The sequence below is a fragment of the Pygoscelis adeliae genome, unplaced genomic scaffold (genome assembly GCF_000699105.1).
Source record: "Pygoscelis adeliae isolate BGI_AS28 unplaced genomic scaffold, ASM69910v1 Scaffold116, whole genome shotgun sequence".
NCBI lineage: Eukaryota > Metazoa > Chordata > Aves > Sphenisciformes > Spheniscidae > Pygoscelis > Pygoscelis adeliae.
The window spans coordinates 3,085,613-3,105,580 of NW_008825080.1; the positions used below are offsets into that span (position 1 = coordinate 3,085,613).

The following is a 19,968-nucleotide window of genomic DNA, read 5'->3' on the forward strand; positions in this document are numbered from 1 at the left end:
GTGTTCTAAACCAACAGAAAATTTAGCTGGCAAAATAGCTTTCTTCAGATTTGTGATCTAAACAATGCAGTGAAGGGGCATCTCATTGCATTCACACACAGAGCTTTTAGAAAGACAAACTACCAGAGGAAGGTGAAGAGAAGCTGGCAGCTTGAGGATGGTAGCAAGACCTGACAAACTTGATCACCTAGCAGGTGAGTTAGGTGAAACAGCAGGACAGGGAAAGCAAGGAGCTAGCTTAGTAATTGCCTTACCAGAGAGAGAAATGGTTTTAGTTGTGCTTTAGAAGTGAGGGATTACATGTTACCTTGTTTATTTCTCTTACTAGTATTTTTCTCTTCTCCCTTCAAAAATATATTGCTCATTATGCCATCTGAATCATGCTTTTTTGCAAGGAAAATGAATTCACTGTTAACCAGAAAGTTTAGTTAAATTTTTCCAAGATTTTCTGTAGGGAGTCAAACTAGACTTTTCTTACTAGGAAGTCAAATGAGTTTTCTTAGTGTCCCCTTCACATTTGAACCTGTCCTTGATATTGCTAATAAGATAATAGGCAATATAGTGTGAAAAAGAGAACACTTAGGGTTTTTCTATTTTACTGAGTGCCACAAGTGGAATCAGTTTCTGTTTTGAATATGGTCTAGGAGGACAAGGTCTTCATACTAGGGTAACAAGGTTTCTAAAACATTCTTATATTTATTACTGTTATCCATTAAGATTTACACTCGTTCCTCCAGAGAGATATGAAAATATGAAGATTCACAGCCAGTGTCAAAGCATGAGATGAAACCAGTATTCTCACAAGAGTCCAAACACTAGTGCATGCAAGTTACAACGGTATCCCAAGACAAATGGTTATCTTCTGGCCTGACAGCTGCTGTGAGTATCCGTACCAGAAGAGGGCAGCCCCACCAAGGCCTCCAATGGTGACATCAATAAGCCCGTCATCGTTTAAATCCATTTCTCCGTGCACAGACTGGCCAAAAAATTTCACTTTTTCCCCATCTCCACCTGATGCAATACGCTGTGAAAAGCATTAAGAGGTTTATGCAGTGCATACTGAAGGATAAGAACATTCAAGACACATTTGTTGGCAGTTAGATGGCTTTTAGACTCTTTAAATATATTAAATTTTCATTACAATACTCCTAAAAGGGTTACCATGGTGATGAACACACCATAAATTTTCAGAATTGCAAAATATCTACTTTTCTGCCTGTACAAAACATTTCAGAAGGTTTCTAATAAAAACATGCAAATATATTTTGTAACATTATTAGAGTCAAACTCAGTTAAATCAGACTGAGTTTAAAAGTACAGAGCATTTTAAAAAAGAAGCTGTCATGACAGGTGAAGTACAGTTTGATTCTATGTTGGGAACACATGGAAAACAGGATTTGTGCTACATACATTTACAGCAGCTGCCAATCTGTAAAGTTTTACTTCATACCTGAGAATATTTTTTACTGATTGTGTTGCCACGGCCATGATAAATATAAACAGCTCCCCGATGATCATCCTCTAAGGGAGAACCTATTACAATATCATTATATCCATCAAGGTTGAGATCCTTCACTGCAGCAATCGCAGTCCCGAAGCGTGCACCGCAAGGCTCATTCTTAAGAACTTTGCAGGTGTCCTGTTTTAACGGCGAACAGCATGTTTGCTTTATAGGTTCGAGACTCATCTGATATTCAAACTTTGTCTGTGAAAGAACAGATTTAGCATTTGTGGATTTCCATCAACGTATTAGCAATGCAGGCTTTTAAGAGCTCCTGTCCAGAAGACAAACTGATGAATTAAATTACAATCAGTTACATCCTACTCCTAGTCATTGAGTGCACTGTAGAAACTCATTCTGTAACTATAATTCAAATGCTCTTTCTGAGCAGTGGACGGGAAAGACATTCTCGCTCCCTCTCTTTCTGCATCTAGATGCTTCTGCATATTTCTTGAAGTTAGAGGTTCACAGGAAAGTGTAGTATCATAACAATATTTGGATGTTATTCTAAGTAAACCACTTCATTCTTAAGATAGTGTGAAGAGTTCTTCTAAAGGCATTCTCTTAATCTGAGAAGTAAGCCAAGTTTCTGATGAAACACAGACGGCAATACTGTTATTCCAGAACAAAAGACAGCATTTCTCTTACATAGACTGAATTCTGTCCTCAGTAGACACATACTCCATGGCCTAACATACATATTCTTCTGGTCCAGTGTGCATCCTAGATCAAAACCACACATACAGGATGGTATGTAACCAATCTTTCCAAGAGACTGGCCCCATGAGTTCCATGTTAGAGATTAGCGGCAACAAGTAATTGCTGCATCTCCTTTATTTGGAGAGGAATAAAAGGAAGCGCAGGAAAAACAAATTTCAGACCCTCACTTTACTGGAGGACATGGAATTCTTGTTTTCTCGCCAACCCTATTCACCAGCAATTTGTTGTTAGCAACATGCGTGTAGAAACTGGAAGAGTTCCTTGTCAAATGGGTCCAGTCTCTTCAGGTCCTTTTCTTGCAATAGTGTTTTATGAGACCATCATTGCTAGAACCTACTCTGATAACTGTTATAATGATACACAATGGTACAGGACTAAAAGAAGAAAAAAAGAAGAAAAAGTATGCATAGACATTGAAAGGAGAGACATCAAATTAAGAAGTTGAGGTGCAGCTGGTATATTCCTCAATCTAGTCGTGACACGTTTAAGAGCTGTTGGATGTATGGGGTTTAGCTCTAGGTTGGTAAGCAAGTCACAAGGATACTGGAGCACACACTTTTAGGATGGATGAGTCCTATTGTTCCCTAATCTGTGAAAGCAAAAAGAAAATGTGATAGAAAATTAATCCTATAAATTAGCGTTTATGCCATACTGCAGCTTACAGGATATAATGCTTATCTATATAATATACTCGCTTAGAAAAAAAGGTGAGAAAACAAGAGTTTGAGAAGAAAGTTTTCAAAAATAATCTGTATAATACTCTTAGTTGCCAAAATCATGTTTCTCTGTTTTCAACAGGTCATCTTCCCCAGCTCAAATTATCATATTTCTTTAAAATAAGGACATGACGACAGCAAGGAGCATGTTCTACTCCTGGTCAATAAACATCATCCTTACCTTGTTCAGACCATAAACATATACTTTCCCTTGCTCCTCTTTCTCAGTTCCCATATACATAGGAGCTCCAACAAGAAGAAGGTCTGTAAATGAGTCCCTATCGATGTCGACTGTGGTAATAACACCCCCAAAGTATGATCCAATCTGCAGGAAAATATAAGGTATAAATCAGAGACAGAGTCAGCAACATCATGCAACATTTCCTATTCAGAGGCCTGTTTTACGGTTGCTTACAACAATGCCAAATGTTAACCACTAGGCAGAAATTTTCTTTGCTACCTAGATGATCTTTTTGGTCTGTTTGCCTTTGAAGCTTGTTTTCTGTTTTAGGGTTTGATGTCAGATTTTTTTATTTAAGAATGGTCCATTCAACTTTCAGCTCTCCTGAGTTTGAAAGGTACAAATGGTGCCTTCTACCTCCTAAGGGGAGTAGGACCTCTTAAGACAGCTTTTGAACAGAAGTATCTTGGGGAAGCTAGTTTTCTCTTCGGTCCCAACAATAAGACACAGAAGGAGCAAAAACAATAGTCTTAGGCTTGCCAGGGGAAAAAGCTAGGAAGATGGACAAAAGCTCCGAGACAACACAGTGCAGGCAGTCTCCAAAATTCCCAAGTTGTCACTAAATGCAGAGGAACAAGATCTACACAAAGAGCTAGATACGTTCATAGACTGGGTACAAGGTGTGGGATTTATCTGATTACATTCACTTCACAGCTAAGCTAGACACCCTGGATTTACTGTACACTCAACATGAGAAGGAGTCCCTTCTAACACAAGATGCATCTCGTCTCACAGAAGATGCTTCAAGTAGGCCAGATCCCTCAAACCTTAAAAATGCCCACTTTCCTTCATTGACTCTAAAAGGACTGATTGATTAGCTGAGTTGCAGACATCAGCTATAGGTGAAAATTGGGCAACCTGAATTCTCCTGAAAGAAGCTTGTACTGCAGCCTGGGGAGACCCAAGTAGGCAGGTCTTTCAACCCTCATATGCATAATATTATACTACCATCTTTAATGACGTGATTACATGTTGGTTTTTTCCTGCAGGAACAGCTCTCAGTGAGCTGCTACTCAATCTAACAAGCAACTATTCAATATTTCACGCTATCCCAACCGATGCTTTGGCACAGAACCCTGCTGTCGCACCCGTTTCCTGCCAGTGACATACTCCTTCCACTCAGCAGATAGAGAAAATTGCAAGTACAGAGATGGCTACAACCACTTTGGCACTGCTGAAGGTTTAACCCTCAAAGAGAAAATTTCCAAGGGTCTCTGACTACTGTAGGGTCCACTTTCCATTACTTACTACACCAGAGAATCTGCCTAACCTTTCCTTCTGATCTTGCTTACAAGTCCCAGTTTCGTTTGCTCTTCTGATGCAGAGTTCTCATTTGAAATAATTATTTCTATTTCTCATGCCATATTCCTCTTGTATGTTAATCATGAATGCATACTTACTTGTTCTCCATTTAACCTCTGAAGTACTTGTACCTCTCTTCCTTCCATTTTATAAATGATAACTTGGCCAGTGTGATTGTATCGTGGCTGTCCTGCTATGTACAGTATGCCTCCAGGTGTCAACGCTGAATTCACAGTATATCCTAGGAAGCAGAAAAGAAGTCAAGATGCAGTATACACAGAATGCATCAGAAATACTTGCTGTGATTCAGAGCGTTTTTAAGGCTAATTCTACAACTAAATGTTTAGCCCTATTTATACTAGAGAATAATAGCAGAGTTAATTAAAAGGGCTGGATGTGTATTTGCCTACAGTCTCGGAGTCAGGAGCACCACTGTGTTATTAAACTAGTTCACAGGCTGGTGAGTCACGTTCACTTTGCTATTCTCACACAGTGTGCGATATGATGGTACTGATGAAATAACTCGTGAACAGCTGATTGAAAAGTTACTTTCAAAGAACAGTTGTCACCAACTCACTGTCAAACTGATGGAGTCTTCCAAATGCGATTTTGGGGGCATTTTAAACCTAGCTCTGTTTAGTATTAACAACAATTTAACAACTTGGGTGAAGGAAGACTTAAAAAAATTTGCAGATGAATCAAAACTGTGGCAGGGTTGCAAGTATTATAGAAGATAGGATTTATATTTAAAATTACCAAATTTGATATATATAAAAAAATAGCTAATAGCATTCTGCAAAGAAGACAAACAGTGTACTTAGGGGAAGAAAAAGAAATTATTCTAGTGTTGATGCTTCATTAGTGAAAATGTGGCTTAAATGAGGTAACAGACCAAACAGAACCATGGGGTGCAGAAAGCAAGACCTTGAGGAGAGAGCAAGGCCACTGATGCTTTTTGATAGAAAAGTCTGAGAGGGAAACAATAGCCTGGCACTATGCAGAACATTATTATAAAAAAGATAGTCGTAAACTGTTGTTCTTGTCCATTGAGTAACAGAAATCAGCTTAATTAAGCAAAGATTTAGACTCAATATTGTATAAAACTTTTTAACTATTAAGGCATAGAAAAACTTGAGAAGAATACTAGACACATCTATGAAATCTCTTAAGAGATCAGACATCTCTGTTGGGGAAAGTCTAGATATACTTAGGTCTGTAAGTGTTTGGACTAGTTTTTTGATTGAAGAAATTGTAATTTTTTTAAAAAAGAACAAGAAAATCATACAGTAGACATGTCCATACATTAAAAATTTTCCCAGACTCCTAGAATATAAGATAATATTCTGTAAGATACTCTTTGTGAATGAGATTTGAGAGAGGTCTTGTAGCATTTGTCAAAAAGTGTTACAAGATGGGCTACTTCTCTTACCTAGATAGGCTGCAAGGGGTTCATTTTTTTCTGAAAGCCTGTCACGAAAAGTGTCATTAGTTGGCATTGAAATACCACTGTCCTTCACCATGAGCACTGTGCCGTTCCAGTCATATGCTCCAACTGCTCCAAGCATGATCCAATCCTTATGCAGAGAAAAACAAAAAGCCTGTTCTCCATGTGAACCATCTTTAGACATTCATTGATCATGATGCTCACATTTGGGTAATGCTTCCTGTATACTTGTATATTTAGCCCTGCTTTTCCTACTATAGTATGGCTCCTACAATCATAGTATGTCTCCCACTTTTTGTTAAAAATGTATCCAACTTAGGAAAAAAAAAAAAAAAAAGAAAAACAGCAGAATGAAACACAGCTCCTACAACTTCAGCCCACCATTCCAGGCCAAATAGGAAGACAAAAGGGATTTAGCAAAGTTAATCTGAGAATACAAAACTTAAATGCATTTCCCAGACAAATTTTCAGAAACTTGAACCTCTCTCTGTTGAATCTATGTATGTTGTCTTGTATATTGTGCAAGAGCCTGTTGTCAATGAGAAATGGTTTGCTGACCTTTCTTGCCTAAAGGCATGCACGTAGCCTTCTAGATAAGACAGACACCAGTGACCCTGAGTCTGTCAACGCACCAAGGACTGAAGACCCACTTCTGAAGTGAGGTTCTGATGATAGCAGATCAGTTGTTTGTGAACTTCAAGAATATGCTCTACCAAATAGGTAACCTTTATAAATAATCCTCGTGCTCCCTACCAGGGTAATACTTGTTTCTAAGGTATCGTACACCATCTGAAGAATCATGTGTAATGTAGTGCAGAGAGTAAAAATCAATGGAGAGTACTTCTGCAATAAAGTATTTATGTTAAATCATATTGAAGGTCTTTTATTCTCTTTTTTACCAGTGATATGCTGAGCTGTATATAAAGCCATGTTGAAGGTTTTCCTATGCATGTCAGTTTGTCTTGGATTGCTTGGTGTTTGTTCAGTTCAATTACTCTCCTATTGTGTTCTTTTCCACTGTCACTACTTTTTCATATCTTTAAAGCTTAAGTCTTCCCAATTCTTTTGATCTCATGTTAAATTTTAATTTCATTTTTGTACTCTGAGCAGATCATCACAATGGATATGTTTTGACTTTTCAAGAGTAAATAAAATACATAGAGAGTGATTTTCTGCTAATACAAATTCCCAGGGATTTTTGCATCCCAGTTCAATAAATATTTACCCCCTGAGAACTGAGGTATTCAGTGTGTTAACAAAATTAAGAATATGTTGTTTTACTAATAATGCAGATCATATCCATGACAGAAATATCCTTTTTATATATCTTCTGTCTCAATTTCACCAACACAATGCAATATCAATTTATACATTAATATTTAGAGGGAACAGTTTTATAGTTCATAGAATCATAGAATGGTTTGGGTTGGAAGGGACCTTAAAGATCATCTATTCCAATGCCCCTGCCATGGGCAGGGGTGTCTTGCACTAGACCAGGTTGCTCAGAGCCCTGTCCAACCTGACCTTGAATGTTTCCAGGGATGGGTCATCCACCACTTCTCTGGGCAACCTTTTCCAGTGTCTCACCACCCTCATCTTAAAAATTTCTTCCTTATATCCAGTCTAAATCTACCCTACTTCAGTTTAAAAACATTGCCTTATGTCCTGTCACTACAGGCCCTGGTAAAAAGTCTTTCTCTGTCTTTCTTAACATATTATAGACTACTCTCCTGATAAAAAGTGCTATGGGAGCATTAAATTTAGAGTTCATGTGAAAAAGGTACTTATTCTCTTAAGCTTTCATTGTTTATAATCATTTTTTACATACATTTTCACAAAAAAATAACTGATTGTGGGAAACATCCAACAGCAAACAGGACTGCACAAAGAATTCTGAAAAACTCATTCCAAATTCATGCCAGCACCAACAAAAATCTACTTTGTAGAAGAACTTCTATTTTCAAACAGCTTGTTTACCTGAGAATAATGAGCACTGAAACCAGCTTGAGACATTTCCATTTCAAATGAGGCTGCCTGCTGGTCTGTTGTTGCTATTAAACAGAAAAAATTACTTTTCAAAAATAAATTCATTTCAATCTGAAAAAGTATCTGAATAGTGTAATAAAAATGCTCATATGATAGTAAAGCATAGCATAATTAACTAGAATATTCAGTGAATATAGTTTGCCATAGATTTTTATAATAAATACAGAAATTAAGATCTGTGTTAAATGCTACCATTAAGTACGTGAGTTTCCATTTTAAGATCATGTCTCAGAACTTGTCCAAGAAATATTTCTGGGCTAAAACTGACCAGATTTGACCTCAGGCTGATGGTAAATATGTTTGGAATGTTTGATTAATATGGTTAAGCCATTTTCCACTTGAGCTAAGTGAACAATAAAACACCAGCCATGTAACCCTGGCCTTGTATTCAAGCAACTAAAAATTCGTAGGCAGCTGGTAGAGCTTTAAATGAAAAACACTTGATGTTTGTATGATCCTTTGCAAAAAACAACATAGGAAAATCTCAGCTGTCCAAGATTCATAAGCCTCAGGGAAAGGCTTGGGAACCATAATCCTGCCCAGAAAGTTACATTACAGTCTTCCTGATTTTCTTAAAGTGACTTTGAATAAAAAAGGTATCAGGTGATTTAGTACTAGTTTCAGTATCTTGTTAGTAGTCATACGCTAGTTATTAAAGTCTGATGGGCTGCTTTGCTCCCAGGTACACTTGAAATATCATCAGGGAAGAGAAAGGTCTACCTTCTCCTCTACTTAAAAGCAATACTCATGGACTATTTTGCCACATTAAGCACCACAAGTAAGGTAACTATATTCTGCATATTGATTCCTCCTTGAGAGCAAGATACGGTAACGGACAGTAGAGCAGAACTATGAAATCTGCTCTGATGCTTGTCCAGGAAGAGTTCACAATTTGCTACCAGCTGAGTGCTCAGGCAAACCTCCAACTGTGTGAATAAAACTGAGGCATAGCAAGCCATGGCTGCATGAATTTCAGGCATCTGGATTATTAAATAATACTGAACTTTTGATACTCAGCAACTAAACCACAAAGGCTGCTCCCTGGGACATGATGTCTTTGCTAATTGTTGGGATTTATGGCCAGTCATAGGAAGGAGACATGATCTCAAACACAAAATGTTTGACACACAAACATTGGCCATCATGTTTCACAAGATGTAGCTGCTTTGTTAAGTCTGAAAAAATTATGGTCCTTTTTAAGCATAAAACTCTTAAGTTGCACATTTGCTGATAATATTTTTATGCAGTAAAGGATGCTCCTTGATGAGCTGAGAAAGAGAGGGCTCTCACAGTCTGAGGCAGAGGACAATGCCAGTACTGTTGGTGTGTGCAGCTCTGAATGCTGCTTAGATAACAGCTCCCAGTCTGACTTTCCATTGAGTTTCAAACTGCCAAGCATCCTACAAAGGATATTTTGTGAATTTGTGCCTGCCTACAGGTTGGATAAAACATAAAATTCCTGTTAAAACCAGAAGTCCATGCCATGAGACACACAGGCATAAGAAAAAGATTATAGGTAAAAATCCACTGGCTGTCAAGTGTGGGTTTTTGTTGGATTTGATTTTTCAACTCTCAATTTTCCTTTGCATTTTTTTAAAGGTCAAAACCAAAAAGAAAACACGAAATCCAAGAAAAAAAATCAAATGTACTATTATACTACCAGGAGGCTATTTAGATTGAGAATTTAAACAGATTCAGACACAGAATTTCAAGAATCAAAGTTCCTGTGACCTCCGTGTTATGCACAGGAGTTAATTCAGCTACAGTGTATAGGGTTAACCTTTTCTACATTGCACACATCCAATAAGCTGGATTGTCACCAGAAAGCTGGATGGGACAGAATTAATCTGCTTTTCTCTCCCCGCCACAATAATGTGTCCATGGACACAGTTGCAAATGTAGAATAGCTCCTGAAATGCTTTGGGAGGGACAGGAAACCATGCGTGAAGAATCAACAGAAACTGATTTAGTCAGCATCTTCTAGCTCCAGCCTTACCAACTCATTGGAGCAACTCAGCCTTGTTATGTTTTGACATAAAGCTAAGATCTCATTTCCAGTTTCCATTCTGACTTCCCTTGCAGCCAGATTATGTGATTTCTGGGACTTTCACAGGTGGCGGAGCTGACATTTCTTATCTCATATCACAGGTGTCTTATACAGAAATCTTAGCACAGACTCTGAGGTCCTACTAAAAATCTGGAAACCAAGGAGCCTTTTGGGAGCAGTGAAATTACCTAGCTTGTCTCTTACAGTATGGATGAAAAGAATTTTTCACATTTTTTGCTTCAAATATATTTTTTTTTGTAATACAGCCAAGTCTATATAAAATAAAAATTGAAAATAAGGCAAATATATAAAGGCGCAGATATCCTAACAGTTTATAATAGGTTTATGTTAAATAAAAAGTAATAATATCCAAGAAGTAGATATTTGTTGCTGCACCTTTTGCAGAAAATTAAAGCTGAATTTGAGGAGTACTGCAGAACTTGTTGATACTTAAAGAGGTACAATATGCTTAAAGTACCAAAATACTGAAGGACATGATGACGAGGATTAGTCACCTCAAGAGCTGACTGTCATATAAATAGGTAACGCTTCTACAATTTAATCAAACAGTTAGTTTCATCACCATCAACATAACTACATTTGTTTGGATAGTTTATTAAACTACAGAACTTGTTTAATGTTCAAATGTTTTGTAATTTTTTCTTATGATTAGAGGAATAAATTACTAAAGCCAATGGACGGGTTAGAGCTCATGATATAAAGTCCCCGTCAGCAGGGCGTTCAAGCCAGCACAATTTACTCCACTGTTTGGAGGCTGGGGTTTCATGTGACAGGCAGGCACTAACTAATGGCTACTGATTACTGAAAGGGACAAGGTGGAGTGTGGCAAAGTGAGACCGTCTCTTCCAGTGGAATCTGGCTGTTCAGAGGGTTGAGCTATGGCGTGAAACCTTGAATTTGAGTATACAGATATCCAGAAACTCAGTCATGTTAGTGTTTACATCCTTCGTCTGTTGTCATGACTAGCAGTTGATTAACTTTTTATTCTATATCCATTATATTTAATAGGTGTAACTAACAGATTTTATTCTACTAATGAAAGACAATGATTTTTCTCACTTTTCTAGAAGTACAAAGCACAAATCGAAGACTAAGTTTTCAATTTCAGTTTGAACAACTATTTTTCCTATGAAAGTGTATTCTTCCCAATAAACGGGGACTTAACAAAAGAGCCCCCTATCCAATGAACTTTGAAGTACTCAATGAGCTTAAGGAGGCTAAACTTTGGGCTTTAGAGAGATTAAATTCTCCTCAAATGAATTTGTTTCCAAAAGTGAGGAAACAAAACGTTCCAGAAAGTAAGAAGATAAGAATATATAAACTGGAAAAAATATTTAGTAATAATCAGCTGAAAATAGTAATATTTGACCAAGCTAAATGGTACACCAAAAAAACCCCCCTAAATATGTCTGAAAAATATAGCTCCAATTTAAAAAACTTTAAAATACTCTCTCATATTTGTATTATTTCATGACATTCAAGTCAATGTTATCTTTTGTTCCAGTTGGAAACTACACTATTCCAGCTACTTGGAAAGTTGAGATGTTGAAAAAAGTAAGTCCAAATAGATGGAAGTTTTCTTTGTATAACACGAATCCCTTCAGAGTTGGCCAGTATAATTTATAACTAATACTCAGTCTCTTCTGTTACCAGTAGTGTGCTTGAAACAGACAGAGTTTTGGACAGCGTTGCCTAATTTGGATCGAGAATGTAAGCAGACATTATGAGAGAATGACTTTTCTGTGCTGAAATCTGAGTATCATGAACATTTCCAAAGGAAAAATATCTTGTCCACTCTACACACCAAGTCCATGCTGACTTGTTTACCAAAGTAATATGCTGTAATTAATAACTAACCAAAAAGAGAACCTAAAAGTATAGGCAGATGAACACATGATCATGGGTTAATCAGGATATGGTCTGGCAATGCTTTTTTACCTAAGAGAAGGCAACTTCACATTTACCCCAGCTAAAATGGTAATGGTTATTTACCCTTTTAGGCTATTGTCTCCATAAGCTCCATCCCATCTGAATATATTTCACATCATTATCTACGTTTTTGATGTCTATTGTGAAATATTTTTATGGTCAGCATGAAAAAAATACCTGCATAATACATTTTATGCAGCACAATACATTGCAAAGGAAGATAAAAGCAGGTAGTCTTCTATTTACTTCAGTTGTAATGCACGCACGAAGTAAAATTTTAAATAATGTCATACCTTCCAGGGCAAATATTCTCTCTCCAAGCGCTTCAACAATAGTTACAAGAGCTAATTCATCTGAGACATTGAAGAAATGCTTTTCAGTAGGCTTACTGGCAATTGATTTTATTTCCTCTACAAATTTCTCAGTACTTAAATTTCCTCTGCTGTAGCTGCCAAGAATCTGAAGAGAATTAAAAGAAAAGAAGTCAAGGATACATTTTATAACTTGTTTTAAAAGATACCTTTGAGGCAGGTTGTCAGAGAATATTGGGAACTCATATCTAACCTTATTTTTTTCTGTTAAAACCTCCCTCAAATTGATTTGAAACTATTCTTTTCCAGCGAGAACAGAACTGTATGAGGGCTTAGTTGTTTTTCCTGAAAATATCAACAACAGCAAACAAAGCAACTGTATGGTGTCATGTCTGCTATCCTCAACCATCCTTTTTTTCCCTTCTTCACAAAATTATAATGATTTATTCTATGATATGTTGAAGTAGGCCTTGATTTAGGAAAAAAAACAACATAACAACACCCAAACCAGAATACACAATTGCACTGGCTTCTCTATAGGTACCACCACTTCTCGTTATAACATGATATATGAGCAATTAATGACATGTTAATTAGGCATAGAATAATTCTTTTTTGTGTACAGATTTGCCCTATAAATACTTATAACAACAACACTTGCATTCAGTGTTAACAAATCCATCACAGTACAAGACTTTAGATTTGGTCTGCAGTTTTAACACCAGTGCTGTAAAAACTCAGGATGCCTCAGAACAAAACAACTCACCTCTCCAATTCCCAGACCGACAAGTATTTTTCATAGGAAAAAAGTGCTCTATACACTTAACTTGCTTTGAGAGGGAAATAAAAAACAAACTCCCATGTTCTAGCATTCCTGGACACTGGAACAGCTTTTTTTTTTTTTAAAGTAGGTAATGTGTCTATAGAAATTGCTCAGAAGATTTGAACTAATCCATTCCGTTTAATATTGCTCTTAACAAAAAGGATTTGATTTTATACTACCCCTCAAGCTCTTTCTCCTTTTTCTTCACATGCACACCCACCTGTCATCACCAGGAAGACAGATAGATTGCTTTTTCTTATGTGCTAAAAAATCAGAAAGCAAATTTTTAATGTTTTTTTCAGCTTCTTTCTTTTTTTCCTCTCTGAAATGATTATAGTTCCATAAAGATTCTGTGAAATGAACTTTTTAAACAGAAATTACATTTGGAAGATGAAACATGCTTTTAAGATTCTGAATTTTCCCATTAAATTTCACTTACAGCAATAGCAAATCTCTGAATGTTTTCATCTTCACAATTATCAATCACTTCTTTTAATCTGTAGTTGTCATGTGATTCCCCATCAGTCACAATAACCATTACTTTTTGTACTCCTCTTCGCGCGCCATGAGCCTCAGTAAAAGCCTCTTTCCTAAAGGGAGCATAAAACATTTGGAGAAAGGCAATGTCAGCATTTAGCATGTGCATCATGTTTGCATAGCCAACCATACACTAAAAGACTTAACTAAGGAGCAGGAAAAGGAGATTAATATTAACCATGAACAAATACAAACAACAACAACTGGAACTTACATGACAGTTCACAGCAAAGAATTTCACAAGTATTCATTCATTATTCATTCAGGAGCCACAGCATAAAATACAATGCTGGATAGTGAAGAATTCTTCCCCTCTCCAGATAAACTTCTGGCACCTTAAAACAGCTTTTGGCAGCTTAAAAAAAAACAACCACCCCCCCATCATCCCGAAACCCACATATAAAAAAACCACCTATTTCCACCGTATGGCAGCACTTCAAGTGGTCAAAGTATTCAGCTACCAGCACACCTCTGCACATCTACAGCAAAACTGGATGTTGGGGATGTGGCAGAAGTAGGTTGCAGGTGAGCAGAGGTTGGCTGAATTCTACAGCTGCAGATGGGCAAAGGGGCACTGAGGTTTTGGGCAGCTGCTCATCCGGACTCTGGAGCGGACCAGAAAAGGCGAGATTGGATTAGGGCTCTGGAGGAGAAGGAAGGAAGCAGGGTTTCCTCTTTTTAGAAAAATACTGCAGAACTGTAAGATTGGCCACATGAGTGAAAGCTAAAACTACCGCTGACGATGGCCAAAAGTGGATGGATAGGAAGACTGCAAGAACAGAGGAAGCTTTTGCTGATAGTTTCTGTAAATACAAGCCTGCAACAGTTTGTGGTGCACAGGGACCTTCTGAACCACATGTGGTTTCTGAGTATTTGGCAATTCTCAGCTGGCTCTGCTTTCATGAACTTGTTCAGACTCCCTCAAGCTTCTACTTGTAGCTAAGGAAAACATTACTGGTGAATATGTAAGAATTTCATTGGATTTAAGATATTATATCAACAAAACTTTGGTCAGATAATCAAATAGTTCATCAGAAAGATGCTGCATATTTCACTAAATGGTTGTTTGGAAAGGGCAAATGCAACCTTTTATGGAACAAAGTCATGCTGTCATGCTGGAAAAAAGTAGAAAAGAAAAAAGATACCAGGACAACATTATACAGTTTGAAAGTGTCTGAGAGATTTTGCATTTACTGTCTATTCTACAAAAGTCAGATTTCATTCTTCTCATAAAGGAAGCGTTTCTAAATAATGCTATTGCTACAAGAGATCTTTAATCTCCCAACGATCCAGAAGCTTCAAAGACTTCAGATATAAAATTTCTAGGCTTTCTGACAAGTGTGAGCTCAAACCCTGTTATAATCTTAACTTCAGAATGAAGACAAATTAACAATAGAACAAAAAGTTCTATTTTTTCCTGTTTCCTCTGAAAAACTTAATTTCCTTCATCCCTCTAACACACACAGTTCCTACCTGCTCTGTGTGGACATCAAAGACTGTCAGCCCTTTGCTTTGGCCTACAAACCTTGCTCCATGTCTCTCTTCATTCCCTATTTCCTCCATTCAAGAGACAGCTCCCTTTTCAGGGTGCCATATACAACTGCTCTAGATGCGGGACAGAGTCTGTTTATCCACCTTCCTCCTAAATTTTGTTTGCTTAGCTAAAATGAAGTCAGATGTCAACCACATCATATATTTAATTTATAAAATCAGAACAGTCACCATATCTGTTTATGTTTGCTTCTACCATATGCAGGACAATATTTTATGAATGTACCTTGCCGTATCTATTCCCAGGGCTGTCATAGTTTGCGTGCCACCCCTCTGGCGTATTCTCGTGGCTGCAGTCATCACGTCTTCTGTTGTCGAGTAAGTATTCAAGAAAAATTCATGGACTACAGTCTGTCCATACTGAACAATTCCAACCTGAAACACACAGTCCATGTTAAAAATCAACTACCCTTAAAGAAAACATCTGTGTCTCCTGCAGTGAGGTATATGCCTGTCTGTACCTACAGACAGGAAAAGAAATGAACTCTGTGTGTTTCCCTCAGTATGAAACACCTATAAGCATTTGAGCAACACTGGCTAGAAGACAGTCAATCTTGTGAAACATTTTGAAATTTCTAGATTCTTTTTATTAAAAATAGGAACAAAGCCAAAAGCAGGCACAACTCCTTGCTCTTCCTGACTTGCAGTAATCTGTGCCGCAGCTCTGCTCTCCTCTAGGCCAAGGCAGAGCAATGCCCTAACCACCAGTCACAACTTCTCAAAATAGTTTTTCTTATAGCATATGAGGCCATGGTTCACTCGCAACTCTCTTAACTCCATCCAAATATAATATTCCTACCCTAAACCTAGCCTAGAAACAGCACTGCAATGACAAATTTAGGCCCTCAAGGTGAGAGGAAGACCCAAGTACCCTTATCGTGTTGAAGACAGCGGGGCAGTCCAGGACATGGCCTTTCTCCCAGCAGGAGAGCTAAAGTAAGACACCTGGCAAGTGCCAGAGGGGTCAACATGAATAAAATGGTGGCTTCTGGAATGGGGGAGGATGATGGAAAGACTCTACATGACCTCAGCAGGACAAGTCTTTGTGTGAAAGATCAATGCATGGGATTGGAACCCAACCAGAAATGCCTGAGGGAACCTGCTGCAAAAACAAGTGTGAAATAAAAAGACAAGCAATATTCTTAAATATTAATTAATTTCCCTCATTCATCTCTGCCAGTTTTAATGCTTTGGCAGGTTCCTGACAGCTTTTATTGGGAAGAATCCACACAATGTTCCATTAGCATATTTCAATTTTATGTTACACATGGCAATTTATAGGTGTTATTTAGGATAATGCAGTATTACGTGGCATATTTATGTCTCACTCATCTATTATTGAAAGCACTCTAGCATTTAGGTACTGAAGATCCATAATACCTCTGGGATGTTTATGCCATCATATTATTTTAGAAGTGGCTTAGCATGTACTTTGCAATTGCTTTATAGGTGATTTTTGAGGTACTTTAATAGCCTCTCAGATTCTGCACAATGTTTGTTTGCTTGTAGTAGAAGGGTTAGAGTTGGATAAATATTTGATACTAAACAACAGTATCACGATCATTAGGAAAAGCTAGTTACATACTATTATGGGACTATAATTATAATGGTATATAATCCCACTTAACTTCTGTATCCTTTTGAAAATACAATCAAATCTGGAAGAACTGATGTAAGTGCAAAGTTACGACAAGCTGCTCCCTTTCAAGACATTTTAATTCTCTCTTGGAGGCACGCCCTTCTCACCTGCAGCCAAAAGCATCCAGAGGCTGGATGCTCTGATGGGCAGCAGCCTACTAATCCTGCACAATGTTTACACAACAGGCTGGGACCCACGCTGTATTACTGCTCAGAGCAGTCATGTGGCACCAATTAAACCCCAAGCTGAACATGAAATTTTTAACCCGTTCCCTCCAAGGCAACTATTTTGTGGCATGCATCTAAAGTGACATACAGCATAATCCGAACAGGATGCTGCTAGTCATTTGAAAAGATTGCCATTAACTGGTGATAAACAAGAGGTTTTCATTATGTTTGGTTTTTTGGAGCAGGAGGAGTGCCTTAAGTATTCCAGGACCATGCACAAGCATAGCCAGAGATAATTGTATGTCAGGGAGCCCGCCGCTGTGGATTCACGGGCTTCTTATCTGCAGCTTTGAGGATTTTATTAGTACCAAGGATTAAATCAACTATTGACTGCTGCCAGTGTGAAAAGTATCTGCCAGTCTTTCATGATTCTAGAGACCCATGTTGGTGGTGTTGTTTTCCTAAAAAAGACTACAGGCTGACATTGAGTTGTATCATTTCCTATTTGAAAGGAAACGTTGTCCATGATCACAGCAAGTAAACATTTTGAGCATTTCCTTCTCAGGAAGTGAATGGGAAGAACATCTGAGTCTGGAAAACTGCACTGTGTTGCATAGCTTGTAAATCAGGAAGGAAGGGGGGCATGTGTTTATCTTATGGGATACAATTGTTCTCTGGGACCCTTCCTTAGCAGTGGCTTTGAAAACACTGATCATCATGTTCTACATATTTCATGGCATCAAAGATGAGCCATTCCTCAAAAAAGGGTAATGCAAAGCTTCCCAGAACTGACAAAATACTACTAGGCTGCATGTTCCAGTCTTCTACAGGATCACAGAATCCTTGTGAATCCTTACAGAATCCTTACACACCTTGTAAAATTACAATTATATTCCATTAGATAGCAATGAAGGTTTGAACTTTTGCAGCCTTTTAATCTAATGGAAAACTATAAACAACACATCTACGTGATGCAAATGTGCCTTTATGGGACAATAAACCTGCTCAAACTGCATAACTTCAGCAAGACCCTAAGAATGATGCTTATAGGCATTGTATGTTTTGATTTGCTTATTTAATTTAAATCTGGAAAATGCAATAGTACTACACAGAAGGACGTAATTCTGCTCTACTCCAGAGAACTTAATATTTTTCCCAGCATTACTGACCATAATCTACTGAACATCTTTGTAATTCCTAAGTTTTTGTTCCCTTCCCTAGCATTCCATGGCTTTTATATTACACAAGGGAATAATTCTTTAATTGTCCACAGTTCCTGTGAAAAAGTGTTGTATGAGGGAACAGCAAGTGAAGGACTGTTCCACTTTGGGACAAAACATTTCTGAAGGCAACTATTTATTGTTGTTCTATAAGTGAATACAGCCCCTTATTTGGAAAGTACATTCTGGCTTTCCCAATAAATTATTAAGCTAATCTATTTGGTAAAAACCACCACCAACAACAAAAAACAAATTGAAAGGAAAACCCTTTAGTACATGGAAATTATATGCTACGATTTTCACCATTGGGATGTGGAGGAAAATCAGAAATATTTTTGGTTGTATTTAAATCATATTTAACGTAAAAGAAAAGCAGAGATGCCTTGAGAAGCACTAATGGATAATACATTTTATCATACGGAGAGCCTGCTAAAGATACCTGAATCAAAGCAAAATTGAATTAATTCTGCTACATTTTGTTTGCTCCCAGGGACTCAGACACAAATTACTCATGAACTGTTGCAAAGGTCTTCCTTCATCCTGAATCTTTTTAATACCTCTTTAATACACTTCCGTTCTTCTGGAGATAAAACTGATCATAAGATATAACATGGCATGACTTACTAGTCCACTGATACAATCCCTTTGGAGATATAATAAGGTACAGGCCAAATGCCTGTAACTGCCTATGTCATATATTAACGGAGAAATAAAACCTGTCTAAAAATTTCTGAAGGCCATTCCAACATAGCCTTAAAGCTGGAATTGAACATATCAAAGTATTCTGCTTTGTCTTTTGATATTCTTCTACCACAGAAGGTTGCTCATATGTAAAAGATTAAAAACTCCTCATATTAAAAAGGCAATTATCTCTACAAAAGTTAAAAAAAAGAGGGAAAAAAACTATCTTGCTTTGCAGTTACATTAAAATGTGGAATAAGGCTGGGAGAAATATTTTGTTCCTACTTGTACCATTTTTTCTCATTTAATTCCTTCTTCCTTTTCCACTTTTCTATCATCACTTTCCCTTTACTTCTTTTATCCCTGAGCTCAGGATATGCAGCTTAATTATGAGCATGGTGTTGTGGATTTTCTGGAGAACGGAAAGAGGAAGGGAAGGAAATACTTCTGAAAAAATTATACCGTAAACTTTGGCTTTTTGCATCTGAATCTTCTGGCTTTCACTGTCAAATTTGCCAAACATGGGACAGTGAGGAATTTCTCTTCTGAGTTGCCACAAATCTAATGACCATTCTTCATGGAGGGGGTAAACGGAAAAAAAAATCTTGCAAGCCTCTAATCAAAACACAGTTTTGAACAAGTCACACCCAAGCTGCTAAGGAGTTCTTCTGTAATCACCTCATTCCTTTCCCGTGCAAGAGGAAAACACTCTGAAGTCAGTGAAAGTCCACTGATTTCTATGTGCTCAACAATCCCCAAAACAAGAACATGGAAAAATCAATTTAAACAGACAGAAAGAAAACAATTGTTTCTGTATTTCTATTCTGTGCTCCCAGAGGAGAATGGAGAAATAAGCCTGCTCTGTCATTTCTCCTCTTCCCCATTCAATAGTCATTTAAACAGTTTCTGAGAAAGGCAACAGTGTGGGTGGAGGAGATGGTACAAACTCATTACTACCTTTGGCTGTGCCAGGGTCCCAAGCAGGGGGCTCAGAGGAGAGGAGAGAGATGGGATGTGTTCTAGGGATGGGGGGAAGGTAAGACGAACCAAGAAAAGTCCACATAGCTTTTGC

General features: G+C 37.6%; 1 protein-coding gene across 1 annotated transcript in view; it reads right to left on the reverse strand.

The window, feature by feature from the left end:
* Positions 1-19,968, reverse strand: part of ITGA1 (integrin, alpha 1) — a 47,935-nt gene that overhangs the window by 19,943 nt on the left and 8,024 nt on the right. The window contains exons 7-15 of the mRNA XM_009326959.1: positions 15,416-15,564; positions 13,541-13,691; positions 12,261-12,426; positions 7,902-7,975; positions 5,910-6,054; positions 4,579-4,721; positions 3,119-3,262; positions 1,451-1,705; positions 894-1,024 (exon numbers count right to left, since the gene is read on the reverse strand). Coding sequence (XP_009325234.1) covers positions 894-1,024; positions 1,451-1,705; positions 3,119-3,262; positions 4,579-4,721; positions 5,910-6,054; positions 7,902-7,975; positions 12,261-12,426; positions 13,541-13,691; positions 15,416-15,564 — 1,358 coding nt within the window. The remainder of the gene's footprint in view (positions 1-893; positions 1,025-1,450; positions 1,706-3,118; positions 3,263-4,578; positions 4,722-5,909; positions 6,055-7,901; positions 7,976-12,260; positions 12,427-13,540; positions 13,692-15,415; positions 15,565-19,968) is intronic.